At 39.4% G+C, this 16,374-nt stretch overlaps 1 protein-coding gene across 12 annotated transcripts in view; it reads left to right on the top strand.

Moving 5' to 3' along the window:
* ERC2 (ELKS/RAB6-interacting/CAST family member 2) overlaps positions 1-16,374 on the top strand; it is an 861,660-nt gene that overhangs the window by 312,874 nt on the left and 532,412 nt on the right. For all 12 annotated transcript variants that reach the window (XM_015571179.1, XM_015571181.1, XM_015571167.1 and 9 more), the window contains one exon: positions 12,485-12,652. In XM_015571179.1, the coding sequence (XP_015426665.1) occupies positions 12,485-12,652 (168 nt within the window). The remainder of the gene's footprint in view (positions 1-12,484; positions 12,653-16,374) is intronic.

The following is a 16,374-nucleotide window of genomic DNA, read 5'->3' as shown; positions in this document are numbered from 1 at the left end:
ACACTTCTACCATGATAGCATGAAGACCCCTCAAAGCAAAGGCTTAATGTTTTCACTATAAGTAATAACTACCAATATACCCAAAAGGGTAAGATACCGCTCATAATTTTAGTAACTTTGCCTTTTTTGTTGTGTCTTCACATGTTCCTCTTCACTCTTGTGTTTGTCATCCATGCTTTCCTCCTTCTGAGCTTGATATTCTGAGCAGGCCCTTTGGATTTTGACAGACAAGTGCTCAAGTCTAGGCTGTGCCACATATAAGCTGTGTAGCTCTGGGTCTTGTAGAATGGAAAGAAATAACTCGTCCAAAGTTATTGGGCTGATGGGCTCCATGAAACTGCTCCATAGGTGTTAGCTTATGTTATCATTGTTGTCAGTGTGACTAGGTTTTTATGGTAGCTGGTAGAATATTAATTAACGTATAGTTCTATCTTTCTCTATATCATGCTCAGTAAATGATGGAACACGTGAGGAGTCTAGCTAAGAGCCCCTACTTGTAGCTATTATTCTTTCCTGCCTTCCAACAATGTATTGATATATTAGATGAAAAGTCATAGCAGCTATAATATGTACCACCATACGTAACTCTTCCAGGACAGATCGTCTCCTTTACCTGCAGCATGTTTGCCCTGTGGAGGGTCCTTTGGAGATGCAGCTAATCGGTTCATTTTCTGGAAGTTCTGGGTCTGACTGAGTTTATCTTACTCTAGCTCCCTATAGTAGTTGGTGTGATGCCTTCGTTAGCTTATAAGGGAAATTAACTAGCCTGGTAATTTAATTCTTGTTTTTATCACTTATCAAGTGAGCATGTAGTAGATATCTAGTAAACTCTTATTTACCTGTTTGTTTTTTTCAGAAATATTCTATGCACACTCAGGCAAACATTCTTTTCATATTCCCACTGAGAAACATTATAGATACTGTAACATTTGCAAACATTAGAAACATATTATAGATACTGAAACATTTGCCACAATTTCCTGCAATTTGCCTTTGTTTTTTTTATAAAGATTATTTTAACTTATATTTAATTTTGTCTATCTTTTCCTTTATGCTACCCAAGCATTTTCTCTTGCTTAGGTAGGACTTCTGTGTTTCAAAAGTAAGATGTACTTCATAATTTTTTTTGCAGTTTTTATGGTTTAATTTTCTCATATCTAACTCTTTATTAGGAATTTATTTTTGTCATAAGGAATTAAGTAAGGTTACCTTTATTATTATTTTCTAAATAATACCAGAAAGGGTAAGATACTGCTACTGTAGTCAGTTTTGAGCCATTATTAATTGAATAACCTGTATTTTCTCTACTGAATCTAAATGTCACTTTTATCCTATACTAAATTTCCTTAAGATGTGAATCTGTTTTGGACTTTGTCTAATTTTTTTTTTTTACTGCATCCATACAAAAATGTTTTAAGTAACAAAGCTTTTAAAATATGTTTTAGTATCTGGATCACTCACCTCCTGACATCATGTAAGTTTGAGGTAGGTGATTACTGAAGAGGTCATTGAACAAAATGTTGTTAATTTATAGAAGAGATAGCCGAGTCCTTAAGAAGCAAGTGACTTCCCCTAAGGTCTCAACCCTAGGTGCCCACAGAGCCAAAAGTGAACTGGGATGTAAGCTGGTGGAATAGATCTTGAACTAGAACAGTGGTTCTCTCAACCTTCTGGCCCTTTAAATACAGTTCCTCATGTTGTGACCCAACCATAAAATTATTTTCGTTGCTACTTCATAACTGTAATGTTGCTACTGTTATGAATCGTAATGTAAATATCTGATATGCAGGATGGTATTAAGCGACCCCTGTGAAAGAGTCGTTTGACTGTCAAAGGGGTCGCGACCCACACGTTGAGAACCGCTGAACTAGAAGATGGGGCTTTAGCACAATATACCTGTAAGCTCTCAGAGCTTTAAGGTTTTTACTTGTAAACAATACCTACCTCACAGGTGGTTCTGAGGATTACATAAGACACACTGCACACCACGTAGCACACAGATAGCCACGGAGGACAGCTTGACTGAATGTAGTTTACTTTGAGTCAAGGTCTTCTGAATTTAATCCCGTGGTGTGTCCGCATTTCACCATCCTCAAACATTTCATATCTATGCTGTGCCTTAAACATCTGATGGCTAACAGGTACTTGAGAACAGTCTTTCATAACAACCTTTGAAGGTTATTATTATGCATTCTTTAAAAATATGGGGTCTGTGGTTAAATCAAGTTAAGTAAGATCTTTGCTTTAGTTTTACTTAATGTGTACCATAAATCAGGACAGCAAGCTGCATTTCCCAAGTCAGCTTGATCGAGGAACACACTGTCACTCTGCATTTCATTTTTGCGTAACACTCATGAGGATTTTTAAAGGACAAACACTGTTTATTTTAGGGCTGTATGTCTCACACTGGGAAAGAAATTCCTTTTAGAAGAAAAAATAATAAGAAGAACATTGTAGACAGCCAGGATTGCTTTATGTAATAATTATTACTTGTGTTACTTAATTAGGTACGAAGATAAGACGAGGCATGCTATAGGCCTTACAGAACTATGAAACCAAATAAAAATTACACACTCAATGAAAACATAATGTCAAAGCCTATAAAATTTAAATTAATGGTATTAACTTTATATGGAAAAGGGCTGTGTTTGCTGGATGTAAATTTACACTTGATATGAATATGGTGCCAGCCGCTCAGCACAGGTGCCAGCGCAGGAGGTCTGCATAGTGGTGTGCTGTATGATGACCTCGTTCCTTACTGATGCGGTTTCCATGGTGATATCAAATCCTTGTTTCATGGTCATCATGATGTCCCATGACCAGTATATTGGAGGGAATATAATATTTGGAGAGAAATAAGAAGTCCTTCTATGCTTTTTCTATTTCACCCCAAAAGAATTTTTACGTGCAAACACAAAGGCAGATACTGAAGTCTCTTAACAATCTTTGGTTCTAACGAATTATCTACATTATCCAGAATAAGTTCTTTTTTAATTCTGAGGTCATCATCCAAAAGAAAAGACAACATAAAGCAATCCATGTAGCAAACTCAAGGATCTTTGAACACTGCTCCCCATCCTCCAGGAGCACCAGCCCTGATTTGAGAGATATGACTAAAACATGGGTTTAATTCTCTTTGAAAATAAAATGACTACAGCCCCTAACATGTTAGTCATTTACACATATGTCAAGCATATCTGCATGGAGGTTACTTATTTGGATTTATTGGAAAGCACTGACCTTGAGATCACAAAATTATCACTTAATCTTGGTGCTAAATTATCAGTGATTTCAGTTCTCTGGCCTTCAGTGATAGTTTAGAAAGTTCATGAAATATCTAAGCAGGACCAATATTTTAAAATTTTATGTTAAAATGAGTGTTCATGTTTAAATTTAATGTGCTTACTTGAAGTGAAAGTGCAATATGAATGATACACAGTGTTTTCTTAAACTTGTTTTTTTGTAATAGTAAATGTCTTGAAGATGGGCTTTTCAAATGTTAGGAGGCACTAAGATTGATAGCTTTGCAAATTGGTTTTAAGTATTTTGAATTTATAACTATCATCATGTTGCAAAATAACATTGACTTTGGAATGGCTTACTTCCTTTTGTAGTAATTCAAAAATATTATGACAGCTATAGTTTTATAGTAAGCATAAAAACCAGTGAGGTAAGTTCAATGAGGTAAGGTTAGTGTTGGAAGTTTTATTAACAAAAACTTTAAGTATTAACACATGAGTTACAATTCCCATGTGTTTTCAGAAATTTGCTGGAACAGAACTGAACATTAAATTTTGAACTTTGGACTAGTCACTTAAAACCACCTAATTTTAGTGTAAGAAGTAGCCAAAAACTTAAGTATGAAAACAGGCTTTATAAAGTTGGCTGGATTATTAACCCACATATGATATGAATTCTTCCCTGTAGGTGATACAAAGCACTCATAACCCAGCATTGTTTGCCTCAAGTAGGTGGCATGTGGGACATGGGTATAATTTTTTGACAGGCAGGTCAGACAAAATGAATCTTTACAACCTGAAAATCTCAACTGTGTTATTAACAAGCTGGTGATTGTAACTTAACTTTCATAAGCACAGTATGAGGCTATACAATACTAAGTATCCCTGAATTTTACTTTTTGAATCGAAATTGTGTAAGAGAACAGATTTATAATTTAACAGAAAGGTATATTGTAAATTATGGAGCACTCTATAATACAGGCATTATTGTTTCTATTTGTGCTATCTAAATTTTATATTTTAAAAATGTAAGTTAGGACTTTTCTCTGGTCAAATGTATAAGCTTGCGGTTGCTAGGTGAAAGCCAGCCCCAGAAGTGGGCTCCTGCAATCCTTTTTTCCCCAGTCAGTATCCCTCTCCTGACTGCATTGATCCCCAGGAGGGTAAACAGGTCATTGGCATTAACTAGCCACCAGGAAGGAGCTTAGCAGCGGTTCTCAACCTGTGGGTCGAGACCCCTTTGGGGGTCGAACGACCCTTTCACAGGGGTCCCCTAAGACCATCAGAAAACACATATATAATTACATATTGTTTTTGTAATTAATCACTATGCTTTAATTATGCTCAATTTGTAATAATGAAATTGGGGGTCACCACAACATGAGGAACTGTATTAAAGGGCTGAGGTATTAGGAAGGTTGAGAACCACTGGCTTCAGGGAATGATTGAAATGACCAAATCTCTTGTTTCTCTGGACTATGAGGGAAGAGACCTTGTAAACTAAAGGTTGAAAATCAGGGACCCTTTTATATTCAACTACCATAGATTTCAAACTTGATCTCAGGCAGCTGCATCTAATTGGGAATCAGTCTGTAAAATGCAGAGGAGTTGTCCTAATTCATCTGCTGGAGGAATATTGATATAATTACAGGACTGCTCATTCATGTGTAGGTGAGACTCTAGTCTAAGTTCTGTTGTCTCGGGAGATTCTATGTCATGTAGCCTTTTGCCCTTAGGACGTTTCTAGCATCTCAACCTATATGTACCTAATACTGAACTCTTGATTTCCTACCACCAAATCTGATTCTCCCAGTCTTTACTAGCACAGGCAATAATTCCACCATCTATGGAGTTGCTTTAGCCAGTAACTCAGGGGTATCTTTGATTCCTACCTTCCTTTTATCCCTGTACATATAAACTTTCCCACCTGCCACCAGCATCTTGATTGTATCTCAAAATGTGTCTTAAACATAGCCACATTCTCCCTCTGCAGCACCTGCATCCTAGTTGTGGCTGCCAGTGCCTCTACTCTGGTTGGCTGCAGTAGCTCCCTACCTGTCCCAGCCTTCATTCCTGCCCACTGGTGTCTGTTCATAGAATAGCACCAAATTCTCTGGTCCTTGGCCAATAAGAAGACTTGGTCCTTATTATTTCCTTGCTATTTGGTTCACTGAGGTGTTCTATACTCATTTCTGTATTTCTTGCCATAGACCTAAAATTTTGTGTTTGGCGTGGGTCCTCATTGCTATTGGTCACTTTTTTCTAAGGCTTTTTATTAGGCAAAGCTAGAAAACCTTTTTTAAAAGAAAAAAAATCATGTGTTTATACTTATTAGAATTAAAAAGCTTTTTTTAGACCCAAATTTATTAGAATCCAAAATTATGTTGAACATAGTGGAGCAGGTATAAAGCAAACTTATTTAAAGCTCAATAAAGTCATTCACTGTTCCAAGATTACACAGTCAAGAGTAGCCCTCGGTTAAATAAACCATTTTGTTGAATACCAGGATAGATTTTAGCTGATAGCTATTCATTAAACCATGAATTTTATTATTTCATATGCACACAAACAGGCACATATACATTTTTACTAATAAGCACAGACATCCAAAAATTAGTCTTTTGTCAGTGCAGTTTTTTACAAAAGTTTTTATATTTTTATATTTGTATTACTTTCATCATATCCTAAAAATCTCGTTTACTAATGATATTGACATAATAAAAACTTGCTATACCCCACTCCCAATTTTACAAATGTGTGTTCAGTAAGTCATAGACTTGACGGTCCTGCTAAAAGGCTGTATCTCTAACTAGAACAATGCCTGACACAAAATCTAGTCTTTATATTATTTAAATGAATAAGTTAATAATTCTAGTTGACAAGAGTACCTACAGAGAAGACAACTCTGAAATAAAAATAGCTGCAAATGTCAAAGAAGAGAAGGCCATAACCCAAGCGTAAGAGTCAGACACACCCTCATCTAATAGTATTATTTTATGATATAGCGATTGAAGGACATTTTTTTTCTGAAAGGCAACTTTTGCTATATTTGAGATTAGGTGAAAGAACTTCTAAAAAGCAATGATTATTCTGAACTCTTCTTTTCAACAAGACTCCAAAGAGATCATGCTCGCTGAATCACCAAGCCCATTAGCTCATCGACACTTAACTTGATTTTCTTTGGTTGAGGTCAGTGGCCTCTGATGGTAGGAGAAGGGAAGGCTATGGGACTCCTGCCCATGATCTTGCCTCTAGGTTTTCCATTAGAGTTGTTCAGCTGTGCTCCTTGAAGCTCTCTGTACTTCTGAGGCCACAGAAGGTTCACATTAGGCCAGTGTGGTGATATTTCCTATGGCAGGTCTCAGACAATCTTATTTGCTTTTGAGGCAGAGGAGATAGAAATCGAAAGATTGAAACTTTTGGGCTTACTAGCCATGGACCTGCACTGTCCCATATGGTAGCCATGAGCTGCATGAGGCCACTGAGCATCTGAATTATGGCTGGTTCTAATTGAGATATGCTGAAAGTGTAACATTAGTGCTGCATTTTGAAGACAATACAAAATAAAATGCCAGTGATTTTTTCATATTCATTACATCTTAAGCAATAACATTTTGGAGATAGTAATTTAGGTTAAATACACATTAATTTTACCCCATTTTAACTTTTCTAATGTGGCTATTACAAAGTTTAAAATTATGGACGTGGCTTGCATCATATTCCTTTGGATAAACTGCCTGAAATCTCGTTCCTGGAAGAGTCAAGTGCCTGTGCAGCATTTCCAGGCAATCCACACATCTCAAACACCACTCACTATAGCAAGGAAAAATCACTCCTCACACCAATTATGCTAATTGACCAAATTTCAGGTGCTCATCAATATAAAGAATATTGAGGCACTTTTGGTAGCTGACTCTGGCATGTCAGCTTTTAATTAAAGTCTTTCAAAGGCTAATTAACTACCATGGAGGATTTATTCTCTGTTGAGAAATACACCCAGCCACCCAGACACCCCTCCACACAGACACCCATATCATACAGGGTATGCTGAAATAATTTAAAGTAAATGACAGACAATATAACACCCTGGTACATGTTAGAGCACAAAACCTTATTTGCTGGTTCTCCATTTTTCCTGAGGGCTGTTGATTAGCAGCCTTTATTGCATTCCTACAGTATATAAATCACTGGCTTGGAGACTGTGGAAAGTGGAATAATAAAATATAATAACAATAGCAAAAATTTATTGAGTGTTTCTGGGTGCCAGGCACTGTGTTAAGTGCATTACATGTTATTCAATTTAATCCCCAAAATAACTTGATGAAGGAGGTACTGTTATTATCCTCATTTTGCTCATAACACCTTAGTTTTGTTCTCAGCATTTGGAAGGCCTGTGGGTAAGTCCCTGGTCATTTCCATGAGTTGCTTGAACACATACATTTGTAATGCAGAGACTTTTGCAAAACAGAGTTGTCCCCTTGAGCCACTTATCTATACAAACTGAAGTTTAAGCCCGTGGGCCTAAGAGGACTCATCCTCTTCAATCTCTTTCTCTCTTCTCCCTAAGGTCTTGAACTTTAACCTCTGAGTCCATTCCCCAGGGTTCTGCTACCTCTTCCTTTTAGCGCTGCCCTTGGCTCTCTGTCCTTTCCCTTCTCTTTGGATTTGGGGGGGAAATAGAGGAGAAAGTAGATGTTGCGATTGTACACGTAGGAGTAGAGGGAGGTACAGCAGTCCTATTTCTTTCAAATTTATGATAATCTGAAAGAGAAGCAAATATTTCTACTTGTAAGGTGCCCACCTCTTAACAAAAACAGGGGAAATTATAAGAATAATAATTTTTTAGTAGTTCAGTGCATCATATTGTAAGTACAACCCAGGTTGGGTGTTGGGATTGGTGGGTGGAAGGTAGGGGATGCTCCTCCTTCTTGTAGTCTCTTGAGGATCCAGATTTATGGAGGTTCTGCTGTCTTGTAGCTCCACCATCCTGAACATGTAGCCTCCACGGTCTCTGAGGATGGGGCAGAGTGGGGAGGGGGAAGCATGGAGAAGCGAGGTGTGCCACTTCTGTTTCTATTTCATGAATAAGACAAATGGCCCCATCTTCCTGCAAGGGAGACTGTCCCTGTGTTCAGGAAGGAAAGGAAAATTGGATGTGAGTGCTAAGTAGTGGTTCCTCCCACAGCAAGTTTTACATTTTAGGGTATTTTTAAGTGTTTGTGTCTTTGGAGGCTGTGTCCACTATGCATCCTTCCAACTTCGAAGCTGACTCCCATTTGAATGATTGCAAGTTGAATCAAATTCAAATACACCCTTAACCCAAGTCTACTATTAGGAAAAACAAACACACTCAACTTTGAATGTGAAAGAAAACTGTACCGGGAGCTTTTGTGAGTGTTCCAGCTTCATTTTCTTTGAAAGTTGTTCTTTGCGATACCATGTTTATTCAATTCCCGAAGCGTTGTCAAGTAAGTGGTATTTAATCCGTGAAAAATTTCAAGTGGCCCCCTTTTCTCTCTCAAGTGTTTCTTTTTTTTTTTTTTCCAAGTGTTGCTGTAGTCATTGGAATGAACCGTTTGATTTAAAAAAAAATTATTTATGGCACATCGAGTAGCACTTAGTGTTTTGTCACAACATTAAAGCCGTTTCTGAAAGCCCGTGTAAAATATGGCAGCAAGGTCGGGAGCCTGATGTACAGAACTTCTCCAAACATACCTCACCATTGGAGCTGGTTATAATTCCTGGGTGCTGACATGAAGATTAATAATGTTTAACTCCGATTTTGGCAATTTTTGCCAATTTCATTGCCATGGTCCTTTTCTTTCAAGTTATTACCTGGAACTGAAGTGATAACAAATGTTTCGTGTTTTATACTGCCAGATAAAAGGTTAAATTTTCATATGTTATATGGTCTTAAGCGCCCACGCGTGAGCACACACACTCTCACACACACACAAACACACACATAATTGGATCAGAAGGAAATGAGTAATTCTCCTAAAATGAAAAGATTGTCCTACTTTTAACATTAGGTGACTAGTTCCCATGCAGTTGAGTCAGATGTAAAAATTGGAAACTGAACCTATGGGTCTTTATGCACTGACTATATCATACAGTTCTAAGTTTTTTTTTTCTTTCTGGGAAATAATAGTGCTTTTTGCTTTGCCAAGTTTTATTATTGAGTCAACTGCCAAAGTTTAAGAGAGAGAGTCAAGGGCCCTTAAAATTATTTGGTGTTGAGTGAAGAGGCAAAGAAAAGTATTTCATATTCTCTAACATTTTAACTTTATGTCTCTACCTGATGTTGGACTATAATCTAAACTTCAAGGCCTTTCTGATTCTTTTTGACCAATGTACACTGTTGAGTGAAGTCCAAATATTAGTGAGGGCGACTTTAATCCTACTCATTGATACCCAGTTTGAAACTACATATTCCAATTTTTAATAGACTCTATTCTTTCTTGCCTCATCTTCCCTGCATTTAAACTTCTGTGCATCAGAAGGCCCGTGCGCCTGCTTGCGGTTTTGCACCATCTGGAAGTTAAAGTTTGACTTTAGAAATGATGTCATACTTGCTTACTGCAAACGGGGCTAATGTTGGTTGAGAATTGGATGCAGTTCAGGTCAAAGTTTTGTCTTAAGAGAAAAAAAAAAAAAGGCCCTTAAGCTTTGTTTCTTGATTGTAGGAGACTGTGCAAAGCTGTAAAGATAGAGTGAAGGTGATTGAAGGGCACGATTCAAATTCCTTTGAAGCTAAGTACATGCTTTCGGGCGCATGGAAAATAAACTCCGAAGCAGGAGACCTGAGCTGGCACAGACTCCTCCTGCCATGTAGAATTTGAGTGTTCTGAGTAGTGTGTTGATCACGACCATCCCTGCTCTGTTTTATTCTTGGAGGAACATTCTTACAGCCAGAGTTGTTTATTTTTATCTCTTCTGGGCTCAGGAAGATGCAGCTGGGCACTGATAGGCCATGCATGGCGAGGAGGCGCTACACATGCTAAGTGTCTTCCTCATCAGTACAGAGTCTCTTTCCTAAGCCCACGTCAGCACCACTCACGACCTCCCATATTGTCATTGATTTATATCACAGTTTGGGATATTAGGTATTTCCTTTATTCCTGATAGAGACCACCCATCTGTGATAGCTGGAATGCAGGGCTAATGGGACCACAGTTCCTCTCAGATTCACATCAAGTCCTGGTCAGCCTATGTTCAAGTCTCCACAACTGAGCGTAAGCCCTTATTTATAACCCCTGCCCTAATCTGCTCAGCATGCCCTGCCAATGTACAAGGAACCCACAAATGCCATTCTTTATGTATAAAAAATATTTCTTTTCTACCTGATACGATGAAAATCCAAAGACAAGTATTGATTTTATTCCAGATTGGTAGGTGAAGATAACTTTAAACGAAGATAGGTCACTTGAGAATCTCTATGTTTAAACTTCAGTGCAACTGGAATCAATTTTCGTGGAAGATCCCCAGACACAAGCATCCCCTCCACCTTCCTGGCCCCTAGATCTCTATGGTAATTATGTGGGAAGAGCAGATGTTTGAAGAGTCTGCAGTTCTTACCTCTGCAGTCACCGATACCCGTCCTCTCCACACTGCAGTCAGGGTCTCTACGGGACTTCAAGCTCTTGTTGTCACCCTTTCCCTTGCTGGGACCTCCCAGCTTCATCCTCCCCTCAGGGACAGAAACTGGGAAAACTCTACCCACTCACCTCCTCATCACTTTTGACCTTTAGGAAGGTCATACTTGGGCACACCTTTCTTGGAAAGGTGTAAGAAATGGAGATTCTACCCCAATAATTGTTTTCTTTCTCATATCATCACCTTTTTCATGATGTATTGTACCTACGCTTGATTCCTGTCTTTAAAATCCTAAAATATCAGGCGCTCTGTTCCAACCTTTTGGTTTTACGAATGAAGAAACTGAGGCTAAAAGGCTGGGTGGGGGCAGTGAGTTGTTTGTCCCCATCCTCACAGCCAGATAGAGGCAGAGCCAGCCTGACACCTCATGCTCTCTTTTCATTGTTCCAAGTTAGGCCTTTGAGTCTCCTCATAATATTTATGTTGCTGCTTATTGTGGCTCATTATGGCCTTCCTGCATCCTTTTTTTATTTTTTTTTTTAGCTTTTGTCTTCTTTCCCCTTTTCATCAACTTTTTCTTGCTCTTAGTGTAGTGAGCACACTTTGCTGAGAGATGCAGCAGCCCCTATTTATCCCTGTCCCATCTCTTTTTCCTCAAGACAAACTTTTAATTCGTTTTGCTTGGTTATTTTGATAATATAACTAACAGGCTTCAGTACTATTTCCTGATTGTCGGTGTAGTTACTACCTATCAAATTCCAGGTATGAGTGAGGATTAAAATCTTCCTTCACTCCAGTTTTTTTTATATGTGGTCTTGTGGAAAAAAATAAAGCTTACATTTCTTCATTTTATTACTGACATTTGAAAAGCAGGGATTGTAATAATCCAATTTTTGAGGTAAGGTAGAAATAGGATGCTTTGTCTCTTTTTATCCTTATCCTTTGGAAAGTAGTCTTTCATAAAGCTGGCGAGTGGGTGTCATTTCCACATTTCCTCCCTCTAGCAGTATTTACTTCATCTTGGCAAAATGTTTTTTTTAAAAAATATATTTTTATTTATTAGAGAGAGAGAGAGAGAGAGAGAGAGAGAGAGAGAGACCAATGATGAGAGAGAATCATTGATCGACTGCCTCCTGCAAGCTACATTCTGGGGATCCAACCTGCAACCTGGGCATGTGCCCTGACCGGGAACCAAACCATGACCTCCTGGTTCATAGGTCAACGCTCAACCACTGAGCCACACTGGCAGGGCTGTATTCTTCTAATCTTGGAGTGTTTTTCTCCATGCCAGTGTTCCTTCCAGGTGTCGAGCGTGGCTCACTGTGTTCTCCAGGGTCCTGGCAGATACTGCTGCGTTGAGCGCTGTACCCTCCCTGGCCATCACGGAGACACACTACTCTTTCATAACATCTTCTCTTATAAAAAAAAGCCTACATTAAAAAATGTACCACTGTTCAGATACACAGGCGACGGGACTTTAAGGTAGACACAGACTGATAGATGTTTGGCATCGAGATGCTCATGAGCAGTGGTGTGACCACGCTGTGCTCAGAAGGCCTGCTGCGCCCCACCCCCTTCTGGGGCTTGACTGATGCCTCCTGATGACTCTGGCCTGAAACCACTACCTTCTTTCTTCTTCCTGGTTTCAGGTAGATGCGCTGAGATTACGCCTGGAAGAGAAAGAATCTTTTCTCAATAAAAAAACAAAACAGCTGCAAGATCTCACAGAAGAGAAGGGGACGCTGGCCGGGGAGATCCGTGACATGAAGGATATGTTAGAAGTGAAGGAAAGGAAAATCAATGTTCTTCAGAAAAAGGTGAGTAGCTGGCAGCGCCCTTCAGGCTGCGGATGGGTAGCATCCATGCTCTGTCGTGGCAGAGACATTTCTGAGCATGCTGAAAAGCAGGGAGTATTCTTCGAGAAATCTAGATTAGGCACTACACACTTGTAACTGACTGGTATTGCACTCACCCGTAGTTGTATCGTGTCATTTTTAGCAAGGCCGGTTGAGTTTTCTATTTGATTACCTGAAAACTAAATAGTGATGATATTTTTTTTTCATTTACCAGCTTAACCATAGAGAGAATTGTACAAATTTAGATGTAAGTCTAATAAAAAGTTCAAAAAATTAGTCTTTCCTTTTTCCTTATGGAGAGTTGAGCAAAGTATTCTGTTGGTTTTAAAGATATTTTAGATGCATTTTGTATATACAAAAACTTTAGTAGATTTTATCCTGCACACCCAAACAGATTTTAGGAGGGGGTGAATGTTCACATCCATTACTTAATTAGGGACCATAGGGAGTGTATAGTGAGCCCCAACTACAGTGACCTAACACAGAAGATGCATGACCTGAGTCGGGCCCTTCTTTCCTTCCTTCTTTCAGCAGCTCATTTTCTCCTTTGTGGGGGATCCAGATTTTGTGACAACATCTGATTTTCTTTTGGAGAATCCCATTTGCTACTGTATACAGTTTTTAGGGGGCACCATAGGAAAAGGGTAGGCAAGAAGAGAAAACCACCTGCTCTTATAAGAAAATATAGTGTAAAGCAGGCAGCCAGCATGGGAACTGGGCAGGAACAAGTGCACAAAGTTGGCTGGCAAGGACACTGCCATAGATAGGCCTGTGCCTGGTGACCTGTGCTGCAGCATCAGGTAAATCGAGTCTAACTGGCCTCTTCTTTGGTGTCATTTGCCACATCATCTTGCACCTTGTATATATCAACAGCATCCTAGCTGTTTTTCCTGCTTCTACCCTTTCCTTTCTTACAGCCTATTCTTTTTTTGTTTGTTAATCATCACCCGAGGATATTTTCCCCCATTGATTTTTAGAGAAAATGGAAGGAAGGGGGAGAGGCACACAGAGAGACACATCGATGTGAGAGAGACACATCGATTGGTTGCCTCCTGCACGCACCTTGGCCCTGGATGAGCCTGCAGCTGAGGAACTTGTCCTTGCCCTTGACTGGAATTGAACCCAGGATGCGATAGTCCTAGGGCTGATGCTCTGTCCACTGAGCCAAACCGTCTTAGTGCAGGGCCCTGTGCAACTGCTCAAGTCGCAAGCCCATGAAGCTGTGCCCATCCACACTCTCAGGATATTGGTGATCAGATAGATCATATTATTAATTCATTTCTGGCAAGATCTTTAAAGACAAGGCCCCAGCCATTGGATCCCCCCTTTGAAGTTCTAGCTAATTGATACAGATAATTAGGAGACAGCCGGGAAGGGACCACCAAGACCTCTGAATCAAAGAGGCTGTCCAGGGCAGGTGGGACTAACAGGGAAACAGCTACGTGGAAGTTCTTGGAACATGTGCTGAGGATTGGAAAGAAGTCTTGTTATTTAAATACCAGGAAGAGAATGAGGACAAAACTGACCTTCATTGCACTGACTTTTGTTGAATGCTATGTGCTGGATACACATGCACTGTTCACTTACTCTTTCATTTTTTTTTTCCATTTTTTTTTCTTCTCTTACTCTTGACTGGGACTCTGTGAAGCAAGTATAAGTTAATCATCCAAGAAACTGAGGGAAATTGAGGCGTATGGTAGGGTAACCCAAGGTCATACAATCTAGATACAAGATTTTTTTCTCTGGGAAAATATGATAAAATGGTTACTACAAATTAAGGGAATAAGCCTCATTTCCTCTAGTTTTCTGACGATGACACCATGTGTGGGAATGAATTTAGGAAGAATATCACAAGTGTTCGTTTTACCAGGAGGTGAGACTAAGCACTCTCATTCTTGAGAAATAGAAAAAAATCTCAGTAAACGTTTGGGAAAGGCACTTTTCGTGCCTAAGGGACACATGTCCACTTTTGCCAATGTGTGTATATTTTGTAAAATTTTAAACTTTTCTCCACAGACAGACTCAAAGGTTTGGCAACGAGTTTGAAAGCCCTAAAACAAAACCCGTTGGTTATACCATGGCTCCTTGAGCAACATGATCACAAGTCCACTTAAACCATGTAGATAATGAATTTGGAAATATTTCATGTATAATTAAAGAGGTTGTTCTGCTTCAAGTCTTTTTCACTGAGTGTTTCCCTGTACATTTGGGAAGGAACTAATACCACTGCCAACACAGTGAGTGGGTGTGAGTTCTTTTATACCTGCGATGAGGAAGGGAGACAATTCCTACAGTGATGAACACAGTTCAGGACCCAACTCAGAATATGGAAATAATACAGAAGCTAATGGGCCATTAAAACATTGTCTTTGGGACTGAATACTCCTTAGTGTTTTGCCTAAATTCAAGCATAATTAGCTGGGTTAGGGCAGGCCTGGATTGGAACAGCATACGCTTTGGGTTAGGGTGGGTTGGCATAGAAGAATAACAAATGCATGTCAATGTCAGAGTTGGCGTATTACTTAATATTTCTTCCTCATAGACTCTTTGGCAGCGAGCGCTGTATTTTGATGCCAGTAGAACTGAGTATGTTCCTTTCATAGCCATGTTTAACCTGGCGAGGCTAGACTTGCACCTCGTATCTGTCAGGTTTGCCTTCAGAGCTCTGGGTCTCGGAAGTCTTGTGTGCTCCATAAGCCACTTTGATGGGTCACACGTTTAAGCAGCAGGCATGGACCTGATACTCTAATGGTTTTGCTACTTGAAAAAGGAAGTGAAGTTGAATACGCACTGGCCCTATTCCCCGCACATGGCAGAATTTCTCTGATGAAGCTTTTGCAGGAAAATAGAAGTCATCAAGAATGAGTTTTTGGTCCTTCCACCATAGTTTTGGTTGTACTCCATGATCCAAGATGTGGAATTCTTTTTATGAGGGAATAGAAACATGCATGGATGAAAATTGTTCAGTGAAATAACCCCCTGTGGCTGAGATAGTGAATTCAGGGGAGCGGCACCGTTTTCCTGCTGCATTCTGCTCTGATACCTGAATTCAAACTGTAGCTTATGAAGTGCTACTTGACTGTGGAGTCATTTTTGTAGGAAATGTCATAAAACCTTGACGACATTGTACATTTGGAAAGTGTATAATACCCAAGTTTTAGGACATGGTAGTATTATTTGAACCAGATAAAATTTACGCAGCCCATAGATTCTTGCAGCATAAACCTACTGCCCAAGATCTTGTTTTTAAAAAGCCATTTAACTGGACAAAAAAACAACCTATCTCCATTTTCATTCTAGGTCGCAGTTCCACAGCACTGTGAATTTATAGAGCAGAGGCACTTTGTTTGTTAGGGGTAGAAAAACAGATGGTGATTTCTCTGGAAGTCAAGTTCACTTGCTGTCTACTGGGCTTCACGCATTGCCCTGACGGTTGAAAGGGGCAAAGACAGGTGAATGGGGTTGGCTCCTGGGAGTGGTGCCCTGGACCTGCCCACCTCAGGAGCTTTACCCTTTTGGAAGCATGGTGGTAAAAGTGCTGAATGATGTTAAGTTCAGAGGCAAGGATGCTGCAGGAGTATGGTTATTAGAACACTGGGTTTCTTCATGAAGTTTATTTAAAAAAGTAATATCTGAGAAGATAACTACAGAGCGTAGAGATTTCCACATTAGTGTGAAATTGA

Source organism: Myotis davidii, unplaced genomic scaffold (genome assembly GCF_000327345.1).
Source record: "Myotis davidii unplaced genomic scaffold, ASM32734v1 scaffold111, whole genome shotgun sequence".
NCBI classification, from domain to species: Eukaryota; Metazoa; Chordata; class Mammalia; order Chiroptera; family Vespertilionidae; genus Myotis; species Myotis davidii.
The sequence above is the reverse complement of the archived record's forward strand: the minus strand, read 5'-3'. Positions and strand labels throughout refer to the sequence as shown.